The 24,311-nt window shown below is 40.9% G+C and overlaps 1 protein-coding gene across 1 annotated transcript in view; it reads right to left on the bottom strand.

Annotated features, from left to right (window-relative positions):
- The window catches only part of KIF2C (kinesin family member 2C), a gene marked incomplete at its 3' end in the record, with an annotated part of 134,559 nt that overhangs the window by 37,421 nt on the left and 72,827 nt on the right, over nt 1-24,311 (bottom strand). The window contains 1 exon segment of the mRNA XM_053693538.1: nt 3,511-3,715. Within this exon segment, the coding sequence (XP_053549513.1) occupies nt 3,511-3,715 (205 nt within the window).

The following is a 24,311-nucleotide window of genomic DNA, read 5'->3' as shown; positions in this document are numbered from 1 at the left end:
TGTTCCCGCCGTTTCCTCTCATCCCCAGGCTGGTAGCCAGGATCAATCAGGAGAGGGCGTCGGTGATCTTGATAGCTCCTGCGTGGCCACGCAGGACTTGGTATGCAGATCTGGTGAATATGTCATCGGCTCCACCTTGGAAGCTACCTTTGAGACGAGACCTTCTTGTTCAGGGTCCGTGCGAACATCCGAATCTGGTTTCACTCCAGCTGACTGCTTGGAGATTGAACGCTTGATTTTATCGAAGCGAGGTTTCTCAGATTCTGTTATCGATACTCTTGTTCAGGCCAGAAAGCCTGTAACTAGAAAGATTTACCACAAAATTTGGAAAAAATATATCTGTTGGTGTGAATCTAAAGGATTCCCTTGGGACAAGGTTAAGATTCCTAGGATTCTATCCTTCCTTCAAGAAGGATTGGAAAAAGGATTATCGGCAAGTTCCCTGAAGGGACAGATTTCTGCCTTGTCGGTGTTACTTCACAAAAAACTGGCAGCTGTGCCAGATGTTCAAGCCTTTGTTCAGGCTCTGGTTAGAATCAAGCCTGTTTACAAACCTTTGACTCCTCCTTGGAGTCTCAATTTAGTTCTTTCAGTTCTTCAGGGGGTTCCGTTTGAACCCTTACATTCCGTTGATATTAAGTTATTATCTTGGAAAGTTTTGTTTTTAGTTGCAATTTCTTCTGCTAGAAGAGTTTCAGAATTATCTGCTCTGCAGTGTTCTCCTCCTTATCTGGTGTTCCATGCAGATAAGGTGGTTTTACGTACTAAACCTGGTTTTCTTCCAAAAGTTGTTTCTAACAAAAACATTAACCAGGAGATTATCGTACCTTCTCTGTGTCCGAAACCAGTTTCAAAGAAGGAACGCTTGTTGCACAATTTGGATGTTGTTCGCGCTCTAAAATTCTATTTAGATGCTACAAAGGATTTTAGACAAACATCTTCCTTGTTTGTTGTTTATTCAGGTAAAAGGAGAGGTCAAAAAGCAACTTCTACCTCTCTCTCCTTTTGGATTAAAAGCATCATCAGATTGGCTTACGAGACTGCCGGACGGCAGCCTCCCGAAAGAATCACAGCTCATTCCACTAGGGCTGTGGCTTCCACATGGGCCTTCAAGAACGAGGCTTCTGTTGATCAGATATGTAGGGCAGCGACTTGGTCTTCACTGCACACTTTTACCAAATTTTACAAGTTTGATACTTTTGCTTCTTCTGAGGCTATTTTTGGGAGAAAGGTTTTGCAAGCCGTGGTGCCTTCCATTTAGGTGACCTGATTTGCTCCCTCCCTTCATCCGTGTCCTAAAGCTTTGGTATTGGTTCCCACAAGTAAGGATGACGCCGTGGACCGGACACACCTATGTTGGAGAAAACAGAATTTATGTTTACCTGATAAATTTCTTTCTCCAACGGTGTGTCCGGTCCACGGCCCGCCCTGGTTTTTTAATCAGGTCTGATAATTTATTTTCTTTAACTACAGTCACCACGGTACCATATGGTTTCTCCTATGCTATTATTCCTCCTTAACGTCGGTCGAATGACTGGGGTAGGCGGAGCCTAGGAGGGATCATGTGACCAGCTTTGCTGGGCTCTTTGCCATTTCCTGTTGGGGAAGAGAATATCCCACAAGTAAGGATGACGCCGTGGACCGGACACACCGTTGGAGAAAGAAATTTATCAGGTAAACATAAATTCTGTTTTTAGTTACAACATGCTAAAATCTTTTTCCTCTCAGCAGAAATCTTCATCACTTTCTGCCTCAGAGTAAATAGTACAAACCGGCACTATTTTAAAATAACAAACTCTTGATTGAAGAAATAAAAACTAGAAATCTAACACCACATTCACTTTACCCTCCCGTGGAGATGCTACTTGTTAGAGCGGCAAAGAAAATGACTGGGGGGGGCGGAGCCTGAGGGGAGCTATATGGACAGCTCTGCTGTGTGCTCTTTGCCACTTCCTGTAGGGATTGAGAATATCCCACAAGTAAGGATGAATCCGTGGACTGGATACACCATGTAAGAGAAATGGTAATCTTTGCTGGTAGGAAGAACTGACGTTTTTCTCAGTCTTAAAACACAAGCATTGGCAAGTTAGTGTCTATACAATGGCATAGCCTTTGTCTTATCCGGCAAATGATGATTTATAACCAATTAATGATAAAAATCTGAAACAACCCGGGCAAAAAATTCTGCAACTGGAAATTGAAGTCACAGGGTTTTTTTTTTTGGTTTTTTTTTTAATATCAAAACACACGGTAGAAAAATCACAAGGCAGTTGTCCGTTAGCCCTGCTGCTTCTAAGTTACAGAACAGATGCAAGACAAAAAGGACCTACAGTGGTATGGGCAGCTCAGTATTACTCTGCAGTGCTCACAAGTGTCACAGCAACAAGATGGTGATGCTCTTCAGAACCCCCACAGCTAGGAGGCAGCTGCAGAGCAGACACCACCTGTAAGGATACCAGGACACAGTGTCTTCCACTAACTTAAAGGGACACTGTACCCAAAAATTTTCTTTTGTGATTTAGATTGAGCATGAAATTTTAAGCAACTTTCTAATTTACTCCTAATATCAAATTTTCTTCATTCTCTTGGTATCTTTATTTGAAATGCAAGAATGTAAGTTTAGATGCCAGCCCATTTTTGGTGAACAACCTGGGTTGTCCTTGCTGATAGGTGGATAAATTCATCCACCAATAAAAAAGTGCTGTCCAGAGTACTGAAACCAAAAAAAAAGCTTAGATGCCTTCTTTTTCAAATAATGATAGCAAGAGAACGAAGAAAAATTGATAATAGGAGTAAATTAGAAAGTTGCTTAAAATTGCATGCTCTTTCTGAATTACAAAATAAAAAAATTGGGTACAGTGTCCCTTTAACTCCTCATCCATGAGAGAGCTCTGCTTCAGACTGAGTTATGATTGGATAGATGGACCCAAGTCCTGTGCCAGACAGAAAAGGAGAGGTCTGTTCTGCCACCCATGAGTTTCATGTCCTCTTAAGGCATTTAGAGGTTTCAACTGGAATCTCTTTTTAAGTAGTCCCTACACAACTCATAACAGAGAGAATGTCACGTTAGTCTATGCATATTTCAGGACTTTGCATCTGGTGAATTGTGGTTATTGTGAATAAAGGATAAAAGCATAAACTGAAACAAAAAGTATATGAACAATAATAAAATTAAAAACTTTTAAGTACTAGGGATACCTGCACACATCAAACAAGAATTGCACTCTGGAAGCAATCCGTAAGAGAAACAAAAAGCAGAATCTAATGTAAAGTATCATTTACTTCTAAATACATCTGAAGACAAGCCAGGTGCTAGATAAGTTATGCAGTGTATGTTAGTCAGTTAAAAGCAAGATTAAAAACTGAATGTTTCATTCAGAGGATTATAAATTAAAAAATTCAAGCTATCAATAGTAATTTGAAGCTTATACGAAATTGAGGGACCCATATGAAATACTAAGCTACCTTGCCTACTTTTGTTTCCTATATTATGGACAGCACTGCCATTACCTTTAAAGCCAGCAAACTTCTATTGATTTCCGCACCCTCCATGCGCGTCACTCTGTCCGCACTAGATGTATCGACGCCTCTCTCATTCCCGGCTAGATCTACCAAGGAGAACTTTCCATGCAGCTTCCCTCTCCGTCGCAGGATTATCTGAAAGCACGCATGGGAACGAGAGGAGCTGGAATTGGCAAACGTCTGACCAGATGTCCTAAACATTGAAAGGGTTTGTATTAGAATTGTATATAGTATTTTATAGATAAATGAGGCAAAAACCATTTCTAAAAGCCATGGATGAGTGTCCATTTATTAAAATAGCATTTTGTAACATTTTGCCTTTGGAGTGCAATAATAAGCTCTAACATTTTATATTACCTGTAATGAAATGCATAGTTAAAGTGAAGGTAAAGTTTTTAGTATTACAATACATCAATGCATTCTTTATCAATAGAATAATATAATCGCTAAGTTTATTTTTTTTTTACATTTTTTTTTTAAGCAGTTATTTGTATATATATTCCTACCATTTCCATGATAACTCCTCCCAACCTCTACTTCCTATGTTTCTGTGCTGTGATGTATAGAGCGGTCCCACCCGCTCTATACATATCTCAAAAGCCCGTTCACAATGATCCTTTGAAATGCGCATGCGCGATTAGCACGCTCAAAGTCTACTGCGCATGCGCTTCCTAGCGAAACCAGTCTACAATGTGCATGATTTAGAAACATAATACTCAATGAATAGCTAAAATCTATTCATTCAGTACTATGTTATGCGCGAAAGAGCCATCCGTAAAAGCCGATGTTTTGCGGTGGTTCAAAATAAATTGACTGCGCATGCGCGAAACGGGAGCGCGCTCAGAATAAAATACGGGGATAAAATATTAGCACATGCGCAGAATAAGATGGAGGCAGATGACGCACATTGACGGCCGGCTAACGGCCAGATTTTCAGTTGGCTAGTTAGAAAACGTGACCAAGATAGTTTTTTTTTTTTTTTTTTAAACGGGTTGAATACGGGCAGCATAAAAAATCAATTTATTACGGCAATAACTTATTTTACACAAAAATTGGAAAATATTGATGAATGAAACTCATTATTTTGGCACAAAGAATGATATTGTAGATTAAAGACCAGGTAAGTTTACCTTCACTTTAAAGTGTCATGAATTCCAACATTTGTCTTGTGATTCAGATAGAAGTAAATTTGAAAGTTATTTAAAATTGTAATCTCTATTATATAATTTTCTTCATTCGTTTAGCATCCTTTGTTAAAGAAGCAGCAATGTACAAGTGGGAGCTAGGTGAATGCATTAGGTGAGCCAATAACGAGTCATGTAAATCAGCAGCTCTTGAATCTACCTAGGTATTTCCAATATCAAGAGGACACAAATTAGGCAATAGAAGTAAATTGGAAAGGTTGTTTAAAATCATGTGCAGCTATCTGATTCATGAAAGAAACAATTGAGTTTCATGTCCCTTTAAAATCAGCTCCAGAACAGCAAAGTACTAATGGGAAATGACGACATGTGCGAGTATCCACCAATCACTAGCTAGGTCTCAGCATTGCTGCTCCAGAGCCTACTTAGGTATGCTTTTTAACAAAAGATACAAAATATTTTTTTTCTATTTTATCAAAAGTCTAACTGAATCAAGAAAAAACAAAATTTATGCTTACCTGAAATTTCTTTCCAGCAAGAGGAGGCAAAGAGCACCACAGCAAAGCTGTTAAGTGTCACTCCCCTACCCATAATCCCCAGTCATTTAACTGAAGGGAAATGGAAAAAGGAATAACAAAGGTGTAGAGGTGCCTGAGGTTTAGTAAAAAAAACAGAATTTATGTTTACCTGATAAATTACTTTCTCCAACGGTGTGTCCGGTCCACGGCGTCATCCTTACTTGTGGGATATTCTCTTCCCCAACAGGAAATGGCAAAGAGCCCAGCAAAGCTGGTCACATGATCCCTCCTAGGCTCCGCCTACCCCAGTCATTCGACCGACGTAAAGGAGGAATATTTGCATAGGAGAAACCATATGATACCGTGGTGACTGTAGTTAAAGAAAATAAATTATCAGACCTGATTAAAAAACCAGGGCGGGCCGTGGGCCCGACACACCCATGGAGAAAGAAATTTATCAGGTAAACATAAATTCTGTTTTCTCCAACATAGGTGTGTCCGGTCCACGGCGTCATCCTTACTTGTGGGAACCAATACCAAAGCTTTAGGACACGGATGAAGGGAGGGAGCAAATCAGGTCACCTAAATGGAAGGCACCACGGCTTGCAAAACCTTTCTCCCAAAAATAGCCTCAGAAGAAGCAAAAGTATCAAACTTGTAAAATTTGGTAAAAGTGTGCAGTGAAGACCAAGTCGCTGCCCTACATATCTGATCAACAGAAGCCTCGTTCTTGAAGGCCCATGTGGAAGCCACAGCCCTAGTGGAATGAGCTGTGATTCTTTCAGGAGGCTGCCGTCCGGCAGTCTCATAAGCCAATCTGATGATGCTTTTAATCCAAAAAGAGAGAGAGGTAGAAGTTGCTTTTTGACCTCTCCTTTTACCAGAATAAACAACAAACAAGGAAGATGTTTGTCTAAAATCCTTTGTAGCATCTAAATAGAATTTTAGAGCGCGAACAACATCCAAATTGTGCAACAAACGTTCCTTCTTTGAAACTGGTTTCGGACACAAAGAAGGCACGACTATCTCCTGGTTAATGTTTTTGTTAGAAACAACTTTCGGAAGAAAACCAGGTTTAGTACGTAAAACCACCTTATCTGCATGGAACACCAGATAAGGAGGAGAACACTGCAGAGCAGATAATTCTGAAACTCTTCTAGCAGAAGAAATTGCAACCAAAAACAAAACTTTCCAAGATAATAACTTAATATCAACGGAATGTAAGGGTTCAAACGGAACCCCCTGAAGAACTGAAAGAACTAAGTTGAGACTCCAAGGAGGAGTCAAAGGTTTGTAAACAGGCTTGATTCTAACCAGAGCCTGAACAAAGGCTTGAACATCTGGCACAGCTGCCAGCTTTTTGTGAAGTAACACAGACAAGGCAGAAATCTGTCCCTTCAAGGAACTTGCAGATAATCCTTTCTCCAATCCTTCTTGAAGAAAGGATAGAATCATAGGAATTTTTACCTTGTCCCAAGGGAATCCTTTAGATTCACACCAACAGATATATTTTTTCCATATTTTGTGGTAAATTTTTCTAGTTACAGGCTTTCTGGCCTGAACAAGAGTATCAATAACAGAATCTGAGAACCCTCGTTTTGATAAGATCAAGCGTTCAATCTCCAAGCAGTCAGCTGGAGTGAGACCAGATTCGGATGTTCGAACGGACCTTGAACAAGAAGGTCTCGTCTCAAAGGTAGCTTCCATGGTGGAGCCGATGACATATTCACCAGATCTGCATACCAAGTCCTGCGTGGCCACGCAGGAGCTATCAAGATCACCGACGCCCTCTCCTGATTGATCCTGGCTACCAGCCTGGGGATGAGAGGAAACGGCGGGAATACATAAGCTAGTTTGAAGGTCCAAGGTGCTACTAGTGCATCTACTAGAGTCGCCTTGGGATCCCTGGATCTGGACCCGTAGCAAGGAACCTTGAAGTTCTGACGAGAGGCCATCAGATCCATGTCTGGAATGCCCCACAGTTGAGTAATTTGGGCAAAGATTTCCGGATGGAGTTCCCACTCCCCCGGATGTAATGTCTGACGACTCAGAAAATCCGCTTCCCAATTTTCCACTCCTGGGATGTGGATTGCAGACAGGTGGCAGGAGTGAGTCTCCGCCCATTGAATGATTTTGGTCACTTCTTCCATCGCCAGGGAACTCCTTGTTCCCCCCATGATGGTTGATGTACGCAACAGTCGTCATGTTGTCTGATTGAAACCGTATGAACTTGGCCTTTGCTAGCTGAGGCCAAGCCTTGAGAGCATTGAATATCGCTCTCAGTTCCAGAATATTTATCGGTAGAAGAGATTCTTCCCGAGACCAAAGACCCTGAGCTTTCAGGGGTCCCCAGACCGCGCCCCAGCCCATCAGACTGGCGTCGGTCGTGACAATGACCCACTCTGGTCTGCGGAAGGTCATCCCTTGTGACAGGTTGTCCAGGACAGCCACCAACGGAGTGAGTCTCTGGTCCTCTGATTTACTTGTATCGTCGGAGACAAGTCTGTATAGTCCCCATTCCACTGACTGAGCATGCACAGTTGTAATGGTCTTAGATGAATGCGCGCAAAAGGAACTATGTCCATTGCCGCTACCATCAAACCTATTACTTCCATGCACTGCGCTATGGAAGGAAGAGGAACGGAATGAAGTGTTTGACAAGAGTTTAGAAGTTTTGTTTTTCTGGCCTCTGTCAGAAAAATCCTCATTTCTAGGGAGTCTATTATTGTTCCCAAGAAGGGAACCCTTGTCGACGGAGATAGAGAACTCTTTTCTACGTTCACTTTCCATCCGTGAGATCTGAGAAAGGCCAGGACTATGTCCGTGTGAGCCTTTGCTTGAGGAAGGGACGACGCTTGAATCAGAATGTCGTCCAAGTAAGGAACTACTGCAATGCCCCTTGGTCTTAGTACCGCTAGAAGGGACCCTAGTACCTTTGTGAAAATCCTTGGAGCAGTAGCTAATCCGAAAGGAAGTGCCACGAACTGGTAATGCTTGTCCAGGAATGCGAACCTTAGGAACCGATGATGTTCCTTGTGGATAGGAATATGTAGATACGCATCCTTTAAATCCACCGTGGTCATGAATTGACCTTCCTGGATGGAAGGAAGAATTGTTCGAATGGTTTCCATTTTGAACGATGGAACCTTGAGAAACTTGTTTAGGATCTTGAGATCTAAGATTGGTCTGAACGTTCCCTCTTTTTTGGGAACTACGAACAGATTGGAGTAGAACCCCATCCCTTGTTCTCCTAATGGAACAGGATGAATCACTCCCATTTTTAACAGGTCCTCTACACAATGTAAGAATGCCTGTTTTTTTATGTGGTCTGAAGACAATTGAGACCTGTGGAACCTCCCCCTTGGGGGAAGCCCCTTGAATTCCAGAAGATAACCTTGGGAGACTATTTCTAGTGCCCAAGGATCCAGAACATCTCTTGCCCAAGCCTGAGCGAAGAGAGAGAGTCTGCCCCCCACCAGATCCGGTCCCGGATCGGGGGCCAACATTTCATGCTGTCTTGGTAGCAGTGGCAGGTTTCTTGGCCTGCTTTCCCTTGTTCCAGCCTTGCATTGGTCTCCAGGCTGGCTTGGCTTGAGAAGTATTACCCTCTTGCTTAGAGGACGTAGCACTTGGGGCTGGTCCGTTTCTACGAAAGGGACGAAAATTAGGTTTATTTTTGGCCTTGAAAGACCTATCCTGAGGAAGGGCGTGGCCCTTACCCCCAGTGATATCAGAGATAATCTCTTTCAAGTCAGGGCCAAACAGCGTTTTCCCTTTGAAAGGAATGTTAAGCAATTTGTTCTTGGAAGACGCATCCGCTGACCAAGATTTCAACCAAAGCACTCTGCGCGCCACAATAGCAAACCCAGAATTTTTCGCCGCTAACCTAGCCAATTGCAAAGTGGCGTCTAGGGTGAAAGAATTAGCCAATTTGAGAGCACGGATTCTGTCCATAATCTCCTCATAAGGAGGAGAATCACTATCGATCGCCTTTACTAGCTCATCGAACCAGAAACACGCGGCTGTAGTGACAGGGACAATGCATGAAATTGGTTGTAGAAGGTAACCTTGCTGAACAAACATCTTTTTAAGCAAACCTAATTTTTTATCCATAGGATCTTTGAAAGCACAACTATCTTCTATGGGTATAGTGGTGCGTTTGTTTAAAGTAGAAACCGCTCCCTCGACCTTGGGGACTGTCTGCCATAAGTCCTTTCTGGGGTCTACCATAGGAAACAATTTTTTAAATATGGGGGGAGGGACGAAAGGTATACCGGGCCTTTCCCATTCTTTATTTACAATGTCCGCCACCCGCTTGGGTATAGGAAAAGCTTCTGGGAGCCCCGGGACCTCTAGGAACTTGTCCATTTTACATAGTTTCTCTGGGATGATCAAATTCTCACAATCATCCAGAGTGGATAATACCTCCTTAAGCAGAGCGCGGAGATGTTCCAACTTAAATTTAAATGTAATCACATCGGGTTCAGCTTGTTGAGAAATTTTCCCTGAATCTGAAATTTCTCCCTCAGACAAAACCTCCCTGGCCCCCTCAGACTGGTGTAGGGGCATTTCAGAACCATTATCATCAGCGTCCTCATGCTCTTCAGTATCTAAAACAGAGCAGTCGCGCTTACGCTGATAAGTGGGCATTTTGGCTAAAATGTTTTTGATAGAATTATCCATTACAGCCGTTAATTGTTGCATAGTAAGGAGTATTGGCGCGCTAGATGTACTAGGGGCCTCCTGAGTGGGCAAGACTGGTGTAGACGAAGGAGGGAATGATGCAGTACCATGCTTACTCCCCTCACTTGAGGAATCATCTTGGGCATCATTTTCTGTGTCACATAAATCACATCTATTTAAATGATAAGGAACCTTGGCTTCCCCACATTCAGAACACAGTCTGGTAGTTCAGACATGTTAAACAGGCATAAACTTGATAACAAAGTACAAAAAACGTTTTAAAATAAAACAGTTACTGTCACTTTAAATTTTAAACTGAACACACTTTATTACTGCAATTGCGAAAAAGTATGAAGGAATTGTTCAAAATTCACCAAAATTTCACCACAGTGTCTTAAAGCCTTAAAAGTATTGCACACCAAATTTGGAAGCTTTAACCCTTAAAATAACGGAACCGGAGCCGTTTTTATCTTTAACCCCTCTACAGTCCCTGGTATCTGCTTTGCTGAGACCCAACCAAGCCCAAAGGGGAATACGATACCAAATGACGCCTTCAGAAAGTCTTTTCTATGTATCAGAGCTCCTCACACATGCGACTGCATGTCATGCTTCTCAAAAACAAGTGCGCAATACCGGCGCGAAAATGAGGCTCTGCCTATGATTAGGGAAAGCCCCTAGAGAATAAGGTGTCCAAAACAGTGCCTGACGATATTATTTTAACAAAATACCCAGATTAAATGATTCCTCAAGGCTAAATATGTTTATATATGAATCGATTTAGCCCAGAAAATGTCTACAGTCTTAACAAGCCCTTGTGAAGCCCTTATTTACTGTCTGTAATAAAAATGGCTTACCGGATCCCATAGGGAAAATGACAGCTTCCAGCATTACATCGTCTTGTTAGAATGTGTCATACCTCAAGCAGCAAAAGTCTGCTCACTGTTCCCCCAACTGAAGTTAATTCCTCTCAACAGTCCTGTGTGGAACAGCCATCGATTTTAGTTACGGTTGCTAAAATCATTTTCCTCTTACAAACAGAAATCTTCATCTCTTTTCTGTTTCAGAGTAAATAGTACATACCAGCACTATTTTAAAATAAACTCTTGATTGAATAATAAAAACTACAGTTAAACACTAAAAAACTCTAAGCCATCTCCGTGGAGATGTTGCCTGTACAACGGCAAAGAGAATGACTGGGGTAGGCAGAGCCTAGGAGGGATCATGTGACCAGCTTTGCTGGGCTCTTTGCCATTTCCTGTTGGGGAAGAGAATATCCCACAAGTAAGGATGACGCCGTGGACCGGACACACCTATGTTGGAGAAATAACTGTCTTAAAGGATGGGGTCATGGACTCTCCATATCCGGTAAGAAAGAAATCAGGTAAGCATAAATTTTGTTTTCTTTCCTAAGATATGGTGAGTCCACAACATCATTCAATTACTAGTGGGAACCAATACCCAAGCTAGAGGACACAGAATGAACAGGGAGGGAGAACAAGACAGGCAGACCTAAACAGAAGGCACCACCACTTGAAGAAACTTTCTCCCAAAAGAGGCTTCAGCTGAGGCAAATTTATCAAATTTGTAAAGTTTGGAAAAAGTATGCAGAGAGGACCAAGTTGCAGCCTTGCAAATCTGTTCCACAGAAGTTTCGTTTTTGAAAACCCAAGAAGAGAAGACAGCCCTAATGGATTGAGCTGTAATTCTCTCAGGAGGCTGCCATCTAGCAGTCTCATAAGAAAAACGAATCATACTTCTCAACCAGAGGAAAAGAGAAGTAGAAGTATCCCTTCTGACCCCTAAGCATTCCTTAGAAACAAAAAAACAGGCGAAAATCCTTAGTTTAGAATTTTAGAGCATGCACAACATCCAAGATGTGCAACAGACGTTCTTTATGAGAAAGAGGATTGGGACAGAGAAGGAAGAATTTCCTAATATTCCTACCCGAAAACACTTTAGGAAAAAACCCCAATTTAGTACAAAGAACCGCCTTATCCGCATGAAAGATGAGCTAAAGCGAATCACACTGCAAAGCCGAGAATTCCGAAACTGAGCAGAAGAGATAGCAATAAGAAACAAAACCTTCCAAGATAGCAACTTAATATCTGTGGAATGCATTGGCTCAAACAGAGCCTGGTGCAAAACTTTAACAAGATTAAGGCTACAAGGAGGAGCAACATGTTTTAAAACACAGGCCTGATTCTGACCAGGGCCAGACAAAAGGATTGAACATCTGACACATCCGCCAGACGCTTGTGTAACAAAATAGATAATGCAGAAATCTGACCTTTCAGATAACATATATTGGCAAACCTTTCTCCAGACCTTCCTGGAGAAATGACAATTCTAGGAATCCTGACCCTACTCCAAGAATAGCCCTTAGATTTACACCAATAAAGGTATTTAAGCCATACCTTATGGTACATTTTTCAAGTAAAAGGCTTGCGATCCTGGATCATGGTCTCAATGACTGACTCAGAAAATCCACGCTTAGACAGAACCAAGCATTCATCCAAATGTCGTTTCTCTGAAGCTGCTTGGAGGAATGGACCCTGAGTTAGGTCTTTCCTCAGAGGCAACCTCCAAGGCAGCCGAGATGACATCTTCACTAGGTCTGCATAGCAGATCCTGCAAGGCCATGCAGGAGCCATTATAATTACCGATGCTCTCTAGTTTGATATGAGCAATAACTCGTGGAAGAAGCACAAACGGAGGAAACCGGTATGCTCAAATGAAATCCAAAGGAACCACCAGAGCAGCCTGAGGATCTCTTGACCTTGAACCGTACCTTGGAAGCTTGGCGTTCTGCCGAGACGCCATCAGATCCAACTCCAGCACCCCCATTTGAGGGTTAACCTGGAGAACAACTCCAGATGGAGAGCCCACATATGCTTCCCAGTTGTCCACTCCAGGAATGTGGATGGCAGATAAACAATTGTGAGCTTCTGCCCACTGAATAATCCGTGCCACATCCTGCAAGGCTAAGGAACTCAGAGTTCCTCCCTGGTGGTTGATGTAAGCCACTGAAGTGATTGTTTTGTGACTGAAACCTGATAAACCGGGCTAAGTACAATAGAGACCAAGCCATCAGAGTATTGTAAATAGTTTAACTCCATGACATTTATGGGGAGAGCAGACTACCAGACTGCTCCCCAGCCTAGCGCCACTTGGTCACAATCACTTAGGAAGGTCTCTGGAAGCATGTGCCCTGAGACAGATGGTCCCAAGAAAGCCACCACGGGAGAGTCTCTTGTCGACTGGTCTACACCTTTCCTGAGACAGATCCGAATGGTCTTCGTTCCATTGTCTGAGCATGGAAAATTGCAGAGCTCTCAAATTGAAAAGAGCAAAGGGAATGATGTCCATGGAAGCGACCATCATACCAATTACCTCCATACATTAAGCCACTGATGGCCAAAGAGACTGAAGAGAGGCAAGAGGAGAGAATTTAGGATTTTCTGACCTCCGTCAGAAAATTTTTCATAGATAGGGAATCTATTATGGTCCCTAAGAAAACCACCCTTGTAACTGGAACAAGGGAACTCTTTTCCAGATTCACTTTCCAACCATGGGAATGTAGAAGACAACAAGATCTCTGTATGAGAGTTTGCTTGTTGAAAAGATGGCGCCTAAACTAATGTCATCCAGGTATGGCACCACTGAAATTCCAGAGACCTGATCACTGCCAAGAGAGCCCCCAGAACCTTTGAGAAAATTCTGGGAGCTGTGGCAAGTCCAAATGGAAGAACCACAAACTGAAAGTGTTTGTCTAGAAAGGCGAATCTCAGGAATTTGTGATGATCCCTGTAAATGGGAACATGATACGCAACCTTCAGGTCTATGGTCGTCATGAACTGACCCTCTTGGACCAAAGGAAGAATGGAACGAATGGTTTCCATTTTGAAGGACGGTACCCTGAAAAACTTTGAGGCACTTTAGGTCTAAAATGGGTGGAAAAGTTCCCTCTTTTTTTGGGAACCACAAACAGATTTGACTAGAATCAGACCCAGTTCCCTTACTGGAACTGAAACAATCACTCCCAGGGAGGAAAGGTCCTTACCGCAGTTCAAGAATGCCTCTTTTTACCTGATCTGCAGATAATCTTGAGGTGGAATCTGCCCCTGGGAGGGAAAGTTTTGAATTCTATTTTGTAACCCTGAGATACTATGTCCACAGCCCAAGGATCTGGGACATCTCGTCTCCACGCTTGACAAAACAGGGAGAGTCTGCCCCTCACTTGATCCGATCACGGACCAGGGGCTGACCCTTTATGCTGACAGACTCGGCTGAGTGTTTCTTTGATTGCTATTCCAAGACTGACGGGGGCTTCCAAGAATACTTGGGGGTAAATTTATCATTGTGCGGACAGACAAGATCCGCTATAGCAAATCATGTCTGCCGCATATCGATAAATGCAGACAGCATACACCGTCTGCATTTATCATTACACCAGCAATTGTTAACTGCTGGTACAATACCGCCCCCAGCAGATTTGCGGCCAGTTGGCCGCTAGCAGGGTGTGCCCCCTGCAGATTCGCAAACAATCTGCTTCAGAGGTGGTGGACGAGTTAAGGAGCAGCTGTCTTAGAACCGCTGCTTCTTAACAGTCGGAACTGAAGCGGAGTGGGTCGGAAGCAGCATCAGCATCATAAAAGAGACCACTTTGACTGCTCCTGCTTGGAAGAGAGAGGGGAAGACTTTTGACCTTTGATCTGTTCTTGTCTTGCGGTAGAAAAACATAATTTATGTAAGAACTTACCTGATAAATTCATTTCTTTCATATTAGCAAGAGTCCATGAGCTAGTGACATATGGGATATACATTCCTACCAGGAGGGGCAAAGTTTCCCAAACCTCAAAATGCCTATAAATACACCCCTCACCACACCCACAAATCAGTTTAACAAATAGCCAAGAAGTGGGGTGATAAGAAAAAAGTGCGAAAGCATATAAAATAAGGAATTTGAATAATTGTGCTTTATACAAAAAAATCATAACCACCACAAAAAGGGTGGGCCTCATGGACTCTTGCTAATATGAAAGAAATGAATTTATCAGGTAAGTTCTTACATAAATTATGTTTTCTTTCATGTAATTAGCAAGAGTCCATGAGCTAGTGACGTATGGGATAATGACTACCCAAGATGTGGATCTTTCCACGCAAGTGTCACTAGAGAGGGAGGGATAAAATAAAGACAGCCAATTCCTGCTGAAAATAATCCCCACCCAAAATAAAGTTTAATGAAAACATAAGCAGAAGATTCAAACTGAAACTGCTGCCTGAAGTACTTTTCTACCAAAAACTGCTTCAGAAGAAGAAAACACATCAAAATGGTAGAATTTAGTAAAAGTATGCAAAGAGGACCAAGTTGCTGCTTTGCAAATCTGATCAACCGAAGCTTCATTCCTAAACGCCCAGGAAGTAGAAACTGACCTAGTAGAATGAGCTGTAATCCTTTGAGGCGGAGTTTTACCCGATTCAACATAGGCATGATGAATTAAAGATTTCAACCAAGATGCCAAAGAAATGGCAGAAGCTTTCTGGCCTTTTCTAGAACCAGAAAAGATAACAAATAGACTAGAAGTCTTTCGGAAAGATTTAGTAGCTTCAACATAATATTTCAAAGCTCTAACAACATCCAAAGAATGCAACGATTTCTCCTTAGAATTCTTAGGATTAGGACATAATGAAGGAACCACAATTTCTCTACTAATGTTGTTGGAATTCACAACCTTAGGTAAAAATTGAAAAGAAGTTCGCAACACCGCCTTATCCTGATGAAAAATCAGAAAAGGAGACTCACAAGAAAGAGCAGATAATTCAGAAACTATTCTAGCAGAAGAGATCGCCAAAAGGAACAAAACTTTCCAAGAAAGTAATTTAATGTCCAATGAATGCATTGGTTCAAAAGGAGGAGCTTGAAGAGCCCCCAGAACCAAATTCAAACTCCAAGGAGGAGAAATTGACTTAATGACAGGTTTTATACGAACCAAAGCTTGTACAAAACAATGAATATCAGGAAGATTAGCAATCTTTCTGTGAAAAAGAACAGAAAGAGCAGAGATTTGTCCTTTCAAGGAACTTGCAGACAAACCCTTATCTAAACCATCCTGAAGAAACTGTAAAATTCTCGGTATTCTAAAAGAATGCCAAGAAAAATTATGAGAAAGACACCAAGAAATATAAGTCTTCCAGACTCTATAATATATCTCTCTAGATACAGATTTACGAGCCTGTAACATAGTATTAATCACAGAGTCAGAGAAACCTCTTTGACCAAGAATCAAGCGTTCAATCTCCATACCTTTAAATTTAAGGATTTGAGATCCTGATGGAAAAAAGGACCTTGCGACAGAAGGTCTGGTCTTAACGGAAGAGTCCACGGTTGGCAAGAGGCCATCCGGACAAGATCCGCATACCAAAACCTGTGAGGCCATGCCGGAGCTACCAGCAGAACAGACGAGCATTCCTTCAGAATCTTAGAGATTACTCTTGGAAGAAGAACTAGAGGCGGAAAGATATAGGCAGGATGATACTTCCAAGGAAGTGATAATGCATCCACTGCCTCCGCCTGAGGATCCCGGGATCTGGACAGATACCTGGGAAGTTTCTTGTTTAGATGAGACGCCATCAGATCTATTTCTGGAAGTTCCCACATTTGAACAATCTGAAGAAATACCTCTGGGTGAAGAGACCATTCGCCCGGATGCAACGTTTGGCGACTGAGATAATCCGCTTCCCAATTGTCTATACCTGGGATATGAACCGCAGAGATTAGACAGGAGCTGGATTCCGCCCAAACCAGAATTCGAGATACTTCTTTCATAGCCAGAGGACTGTGAGTCCCTCCTTGATGATTGATGTATGCCACAGTTGTGACATTGTCTGTCTGAAAACAAATGAACGATTCTCTCTTCAGAAGAGGCCAAGACTGAAGAGCTCTGAAAATTGCACGGAGTTCCAAAATATTGATCGGTAATCTCACCTCCTGAGATTCCCAAACTCCTTGTGCCGTCAGAGATCCCCACACAGCTCCCCAACCTGTAAGACTTGCATCTGTTGAAATTACAGTCCAGGTCGGAACAACAAAAGAAGCCCCCTGAATTAAACGATTGTGATCTGTCCACCACGTCAGAGAGTGTCGTACAATCGGTTTTAAAGATATTAATTGAGATATCTTTGTGTAATCCCTGCACCATTGATTCAGCATACAGAGCTGAAGAGGTCGCATGTGAAAACGAGCAAAGGGGATCGCGTCCGATGCTGCAGTCATAAGACCTAGAATTTCCATGCATAAGGCTACCGAAGGGAATGATTGTGACTGAAGGTTTCGACAAGCTGAAATCAATTTTAGACGTCTCTTGTCTGTCAAAGACAGAGTCATGGACACTGAATCTATCTGGAAACCCAGAAAGGTTACCCTTGTCTGAGGAATCAATGAACTTTTTGGTGAATTGATCCTCCAACCATGATCTTGAAGAAACAACACAAGTCGATTCGTATGAGATTCTGCTAAAATGTAAAGACTGAGCAAGTACCAAGATATCGTCCAAATAAGGAAATACCACAATACCCTGTTCTCTGATTACAGACAGAAGGGCACCGAGAACCTTTGTAAAAGTTCTTGGAGCTGTAGCTAGGCCAAACGGCAGAGCCACAAACTGGTAATGCTTATCCAGGAAAGAGAATCTCAGGAACTGATAGTGATCTGGATGAATCGGAATATGCAGATATGCATCCTGTAAATCTATTGTGGACATATAATGCCCTTGCTGAACAAAAGGCAAGATAGTCCTTACAGTTACAATTTTGAATGTTGGTATCCTTACATAACGATTCAATATTTTTAGATCCAGAACTGGTCTGAAGGAATTCTCCTTTGGTACAATGAAGAGATTCAAATAAAACCCCAGCCCCTGTTCCAGAACTGGAACTGGCATAATTACTCCAGCCAACTCTAGATCTGAAACACATTTCAGAAATGCTTGAGCTTTCACTGGATTTACTGGGACACGGGAAAGAAAAAATCTCTTTGCAGGAGGTCTTATCTTGAAACCAATTCTGTACCCTTTTGAAACGATGTTCTGAATCCAAAGATTGTGAACAGAATTGATCCAAATTTCTTTGAAAAAACGTAACCTGCCCCCTACCAGCTGAGCTGGAATGAGGGCCGCACCTTCATGTGGACTTAGAAGCTGGCTTTGCTTTTCTAGAAGGCTTGGATTTATTCCAGACTGGAGATGGTTTCCAAACTGAAACTGCTCCTGAGGAAGAAGGATCAGGCTTTTGTTCTTTGTTGAAACGAAAGGAACGAAAACGATTATTAGCCCTGTTTTTACCCTTAGATTTTTTATCCTGTGGTAAAAAAGTTCCTTTCCCACCAGTAACAGTTGAGATAATAGAATCCAACTGAGAACCAAATAATTTGTTACCCTGGAAAGAAAGGGAAAGTAGAGTTGATTTAGAAGACATATCAGCATTCCAAGTTTTAAGCCATAAAGCTCTTCTAGCTAAAATAGCTAGAGACATAAACCTGACATCAACTCTGATAATATCAAAAATGGCATCACAAATAAAATTATTAGCATGTTGAAGAATAATAATATTATGAGAATCATGATCTGTTACTTGTTGCGCTAAAGTTTCCAACCAAAAAGTTGAAGCTGCAGCAACATCAGCCAATGATATAGCAGGTCTAAGAAGATTACCTGAACACATAAGCTTTTCTTAGAAAGGATTCAATTTTCCTATCTAAAGGATCCTTAAACGAAGTACCATCTGCCGTAGGAATAGTAGTACGTTTAGCAAGGGTAGAAATAGCCCCATCAACTTTAGGGATTTTGTCCCAAAATTCTAATCTGTCAGATGGCACAGGATATAATTGCTTAAAACGTTTAGAAGGAGTAAATGAATTACCCAAATTATTCCACTCTCTGGAAATTACATCAGAAATAGCACCAGGAACAGGAAAAACTTCTGGAATAACCACAGGAGATTTAAAGACCTTATCTAAACGTTTAGATTTAGTATCAAGAGGACCAGAATCCTCAATTTCTAAAGCAATTAGTACTTTAAGTAAAGAACGAATAAATTCCATTTTAAATAATTATGAAGATTTATCAGCATCAACCTCTGAGACAGAATCCTCTGAACCAGAAGAGTCATTAGAATCAGAATGATGATGTTCATTTAAAAATTCATCTGTATAAAGAGAAGTTTTAAAAGATTTTTTATGTTTACTAGAAGGAGGAATAACAGACATAGCCTTCTTGATGGATTCAGAAACAAAATCTCTTATGTTATCAGGAACACTCTGAACATTAGATGTTGATGGAACTGCAACAGGTAATGGTACATTACTAAAGGAAATATTATCTGCATTAACAAGTTTGTCATGACAATTAATACAAACAACAGCTGGAGGAACAGCTACCAAAAGTTTACAGCAGATAAACTTAGCTTTGGTAGTTCCAGCACCAGACAGCGATTTTCCTGAAGTATCTTCTGACTCAGATGCAACGTGAGACATCTTGCAATATGTAAGAGAAAAAACAACATATAAAGCAAAATTGATCAAATTCCTTAAATGACAGTTTCAGGAATGGGAAAAAATGCCAAGGAACAAGCTTCTAGCAACCAGAAGCAATGAAAAATGAGACTGAAATAATGTGGAGACAAAAGCGACGCCCATATTTTTTTAGCGCCAAATAAGACGCCCACATTATTTGGCGCCTAAATGCTTTTGGCGCCAAAAATGACGCCACATCCGGAACGCCGACATCTTTGGCGCAAAAGAACGTCAAAAAATGACGCAACTTCAGGCGACACGTATGACGCCGGAAACAGAAAAGATTTTTTGCGCCAAAAAGTCCGAGCCAAGAATGACGCAATAAAATGAAGCATTTTCAGCCCCCGCGAGCCTAACAGCCCACAGGGAAAAAAAGTCAAATTTTTAAGGTAAGAAAAATGATTGATTCAAATGCATTATCCCAAATATGAAACTGACTGTCTGAAAATAAGGAATGTTGAACATCCTGAGTCAAGGCAAATAAATGTTTGAATACATATATTTAGAACTTTATTAAAAAAGTGCCCAACCATTGCTTAGAGTGTCACAGAAAATAAGACTTACTTATTTTCTGTGACACTCATCTACATGTTTGTAGAAAGCCAAACCAGTACTGAAACGAAAATCAGCAGAGGTAATGGTATATATATAGGTATATATATATATATATATATATATATATATATATATATATATATATATATATATATATATATATATATATATATATATATATATATATATATATATATATATATATATATATATATATAAAAGTCAAATGATAACTGCACATCAAAAGTTAAAACTTACCCTTTATTGAATTTTGTTAAAATTCCACGGCACACATGATAAAATCCATAAAACTTCAGTGAGAAATCCGTCAGTCTGACGCGTTTCGGCTATCTAGCCTTATTCATAGACTTAATCTGACTAGCACTTGTGGAGCTTAAATACGCTCCCTCACATTCTCATTGGTTGCCTATTTCTTCACTGAAAATTGTAGCATGGAGGCTTAAAGGGACAGCAGATACACACCAACAATGACACTATAAAGGGGAAACATAACGTTATAGTGTAATAAACCCCTGGCTGGCTATTATGTAGCTTCTTTTACTCCTAAGCATGCTATATATTTTAAATTCATATTAATTATGTTCAATACTGCATATATGCTAGAACAAAAGATATATTTATAAATATTGCATGTAAACAGGTTAATACCTCAATCTTTATGCTGGACATTGCCTATACCCTGACTTTTCCCTTATATTTGTGTTTAGTATAGAGTAAATAATTATTAATTGTTGATCTCAACATAATACCTAATTACTATATATATTCCATCTTGCTACACTTTTTTATTTTTTTACTCCCAGAAATTGATGATATCTCCATCTATGTTTAGGCCATTTGGTTTACGCGTCTTAAGCATAAAAATCCAATATGCCTCTTTTCTGAAAAGGGCATGTACCCTATTACCACCCCTGGGCTGTTTCATTACTAGATCAATAATCATCCAGGTAAACGTACTGGTATCTCCCCCATGTTCAAATATGAAGTGTTTTGAGACCCCTGTAGTGGCTCTTTCTTTGTCTATGTCATATAGGTGTTCTTTAATCCTAACTCTTGTCTCTCTGGAAGTGCATCCTATGTACTGTTTCTCACAGGCTGTGCATGTCACCATATATATGGCATGATCTGATCTACAGTTTGTACAAAAGCTACAATTAAAGACCTTATGGGTACTGGAAGATTGAAATACCTTACTTGTCTGTGTAAGGTCACATGCTACACAGCTACGTGTACCACATCTGTAGTGCCCTTTACAAGTGAGCCAACTGCTGTTTTTCTTGGGTTTCTTTAAAACACTGGGGGATACCATGTTACCTATGGTAATATTTCTTTTGGACACAAACTTGCACCCCTCCTTAATAACATTTTTCAATACATTATCTGCTTTCAAAATTGGTAAATTCTTTCTAATAATGTTGCAAATACTGTTGTATTGATTTGTATAGGTGGTCACAAATGTGATTCCTCCAGTTTGACTCTTGTGGCTGGTACTTTTCTCATTTCTCTTACATTTCGTTTTTGACATTTTTGGTTTAAGTAATTCCTCCCTAGGTATGTCTCTAACATCATTATAGGCTCTCATGATGCTATTCTCTGGATAACCTCTGGCTCTCAATTTGGCAATCAAATTTCTGCTTTCTTTGAGAAAAGTGCCTTCATCTGAGCAATTACGTCTAATCCTTATCATTTCCCCTTTTGACACCCCATAGTGCATGTGTTTGGGGTGACAGCTCTTCGCATGTAAAAGGGAATTTGCAGATATTGGTTTAGTGTATAGTGAGGTAGATATGCATCCAATGTATATATCTCCCTCCAGTGTTACATCAAGATAGTCAATCTTATTCCCTCCAAACTGGGAAGTAAATTCAAGACCCACTTGATTGTTATTAAGATAGGCTACAAACTGTTCACTCTCTGCTTCAGACCCTGTCCATATAAATAGGAGGTCGTCAATATAGCGTTTGTACCCTACCAGCGACTCTCTGTGTGGATTTCCATCTGCATAGACGTGGGACAGCTCCCACCAACCCATAAATAGGTTGGCGTAAGCTGGGGCAAATTTAGCCCCCATTGCTGTCCCACGCCTCTGCAGATATATATATATAAATAAGAGTATATCGTCGATCTGAAAAGGGAGGTAAGAGATGAATCTCTACGACCGATAACAGAGAACCTATGAACTAGACCCCGTAGAAGGAGATCATTGAATTCAAACAGGCAATACTCTCCTCACATCCCTCTGACATTCACTGCACGCTGAGAGGAAAACCGGGCTCCAACCTGCTGCGGAGCGCATATCAACGTAGAATCTAGCACAAACTTACTTCACCACCTCCATAGGAGGCAAAGTTTGTAAAACTGATTTGTGGGTGTAGTGAGGGGTGTATTTATAGGCATTTTGAGGTTTGGGAAACTTTGCCCCTCCTGGTAGGAATGTATATCCCATACGTCACTAGCTCATGGACTCTTGCTAATTACATGAAAGAAAGATCCTTTTCCACCTGTAATATCAGAAATTATTTTTTGCCAGACCAGATCCGTACAAGGTCTTACCCTTGTAAGGAAGTGACAGAAGCCTGGACTTAGAGGTTACATCAGCTGAGCAAGATTTTAGCCACAATGCGCTGCAGGCTAGGACAGAAGCCAGACTTCTTGGCTTGCAGTCTTATAACTTGCATGTTAGCATCAGAAATAAAGGAATTGGCTAGTTTGAGAGCCTTAATCCTATCTTGTATCTCCTCCAACAGAGTCTCTACTAAAATTGATTCAGACAAGGTGTCGCACCAGTAAGATACCGCACTTGCTACTGTGGCAATACAAACTGCAGGTTGCCATTGAAGACCTTGAAGAACATACATCATCTTCAAATAAGCTTCCAGCTTTTTGTCCATGGGTTTCTTAAAGGAGCAGCTATCAGATAATTCCGCAGATGATACCTGTGTAGCAAAATCTGCAGGCAAATAAACTCCTCCAGGAGGCTGAGAGGAGCTGCAGGGCACTATGTGACGCCATAGAGGCTTGGGACGTTTTAGGAGAAAGCTGTGGCATTGCCTGAACAGCATCATCCTGAGAAACATTGAGCTCAGAGTGCAACAATTTATCTCTAGATTGAAGTGTTCTAGCTAAGCATGCAGCACAGAATTGCATAGGCAAAACAATTTGTGCCTCAAGGCATAACAAGCATTTGTCAAAAGACAGTCTTGGTTCATGTCCATAATACTAAAATTCCCCAAATTGTAGTTTTTTTTTTGTTTTTTTTTAAATACTCATTTTAAGAATTTTTATTACCACAGCTGCTTAACGTTATGCAAAAATCCTTTAAAATAACAAACCAATTAGGCCCCCTACACCTCAGGCAGGCTGAGGTGCCTTACCGTAACACTTACACAATTTGGCTGCCAGAAGTCACTAAAACGATCATAGTAGATCAACACTGAAGAGAATGAAATTCAATTCGTAAAAAGGCGTGTGTTTCCCTCTGCCTACAACACCAGAGAATAATTTACACAAACGCTCAAGCAGTCAGCCTGTTCTAGCTAAGCAAGTAAAAGAAAACCAACTGCCAAATTTTTTATTTTTTTTTATTTTTATTTTAAATAAATTTTTATTAGGTTGTGAGAAGAAATTAAACAGATGAGATACCATAAAACATAAATGACAAAATGTATACTTCAAATAATTTTTAAGTAATTAAAAAATTAGGCAGTGATTCTCAATGGGTAGGCGCTTTGAACCTCTATTTTATATTATTTTCTTAGATGTGTTCCTCTATCGGCACCAAGGGTTACTCTTGAACCCTACATAACTTATATGATCTAGGAGAGGAAATTGGCTTTGGGAATGGTCACTTTTGGACCTAGTTAAATAGAAAGTTAGCAACTGAATTGAGAAATGCAGTAGTAGAAGATGTAGGACAGTAGAGAGAATTGGGGGAATCAACAGGCAAGAGCTGTTCTGGTTAGGATAGGGAGGGGAAGTGGGCCCTCGTTAGAGATATGCGTTATTTGGAGGAGAGGTAGTAGGAGAAAAGAGAAGATAATTAATAGGATGGCCACTATAGGATAGAATATTTAGGGTGCGTAATGTTCTAACGGGAGTCTAGACCTGCACTCTAGGTATTGACTAACCTTATAAGTGCTAAGTAGGGAGAATATATGGACTGGGGGCTAGTTGGGTAATACGATGGTTTATGCTGGGGAGGTGATAAGTAGAGGGGGTTGTAATAAATTGCGGTTTATGTGGATCAAGTAGTACAGATAATCTACAACTGTGTAACTGACTTTAATGTGAGAGAACTCTTTA

Source organism: Bombina bombina, chromosome 10 (assembly GCF_027579735.1).
Source record: "Bombina bombina isolate aBomBom1 chromosome 10, aBomBom1.pri, whole genome shotgun sequence".
Lineage (NCBI taxonomy): Eukaryota > Metazoa > Chordata > Amphibia > Anura > Bombinatoridae > Bombina > Bombina bombina.
This window is presented reverse-complemented; position numbering and strand designations above follow the sequence as displayed.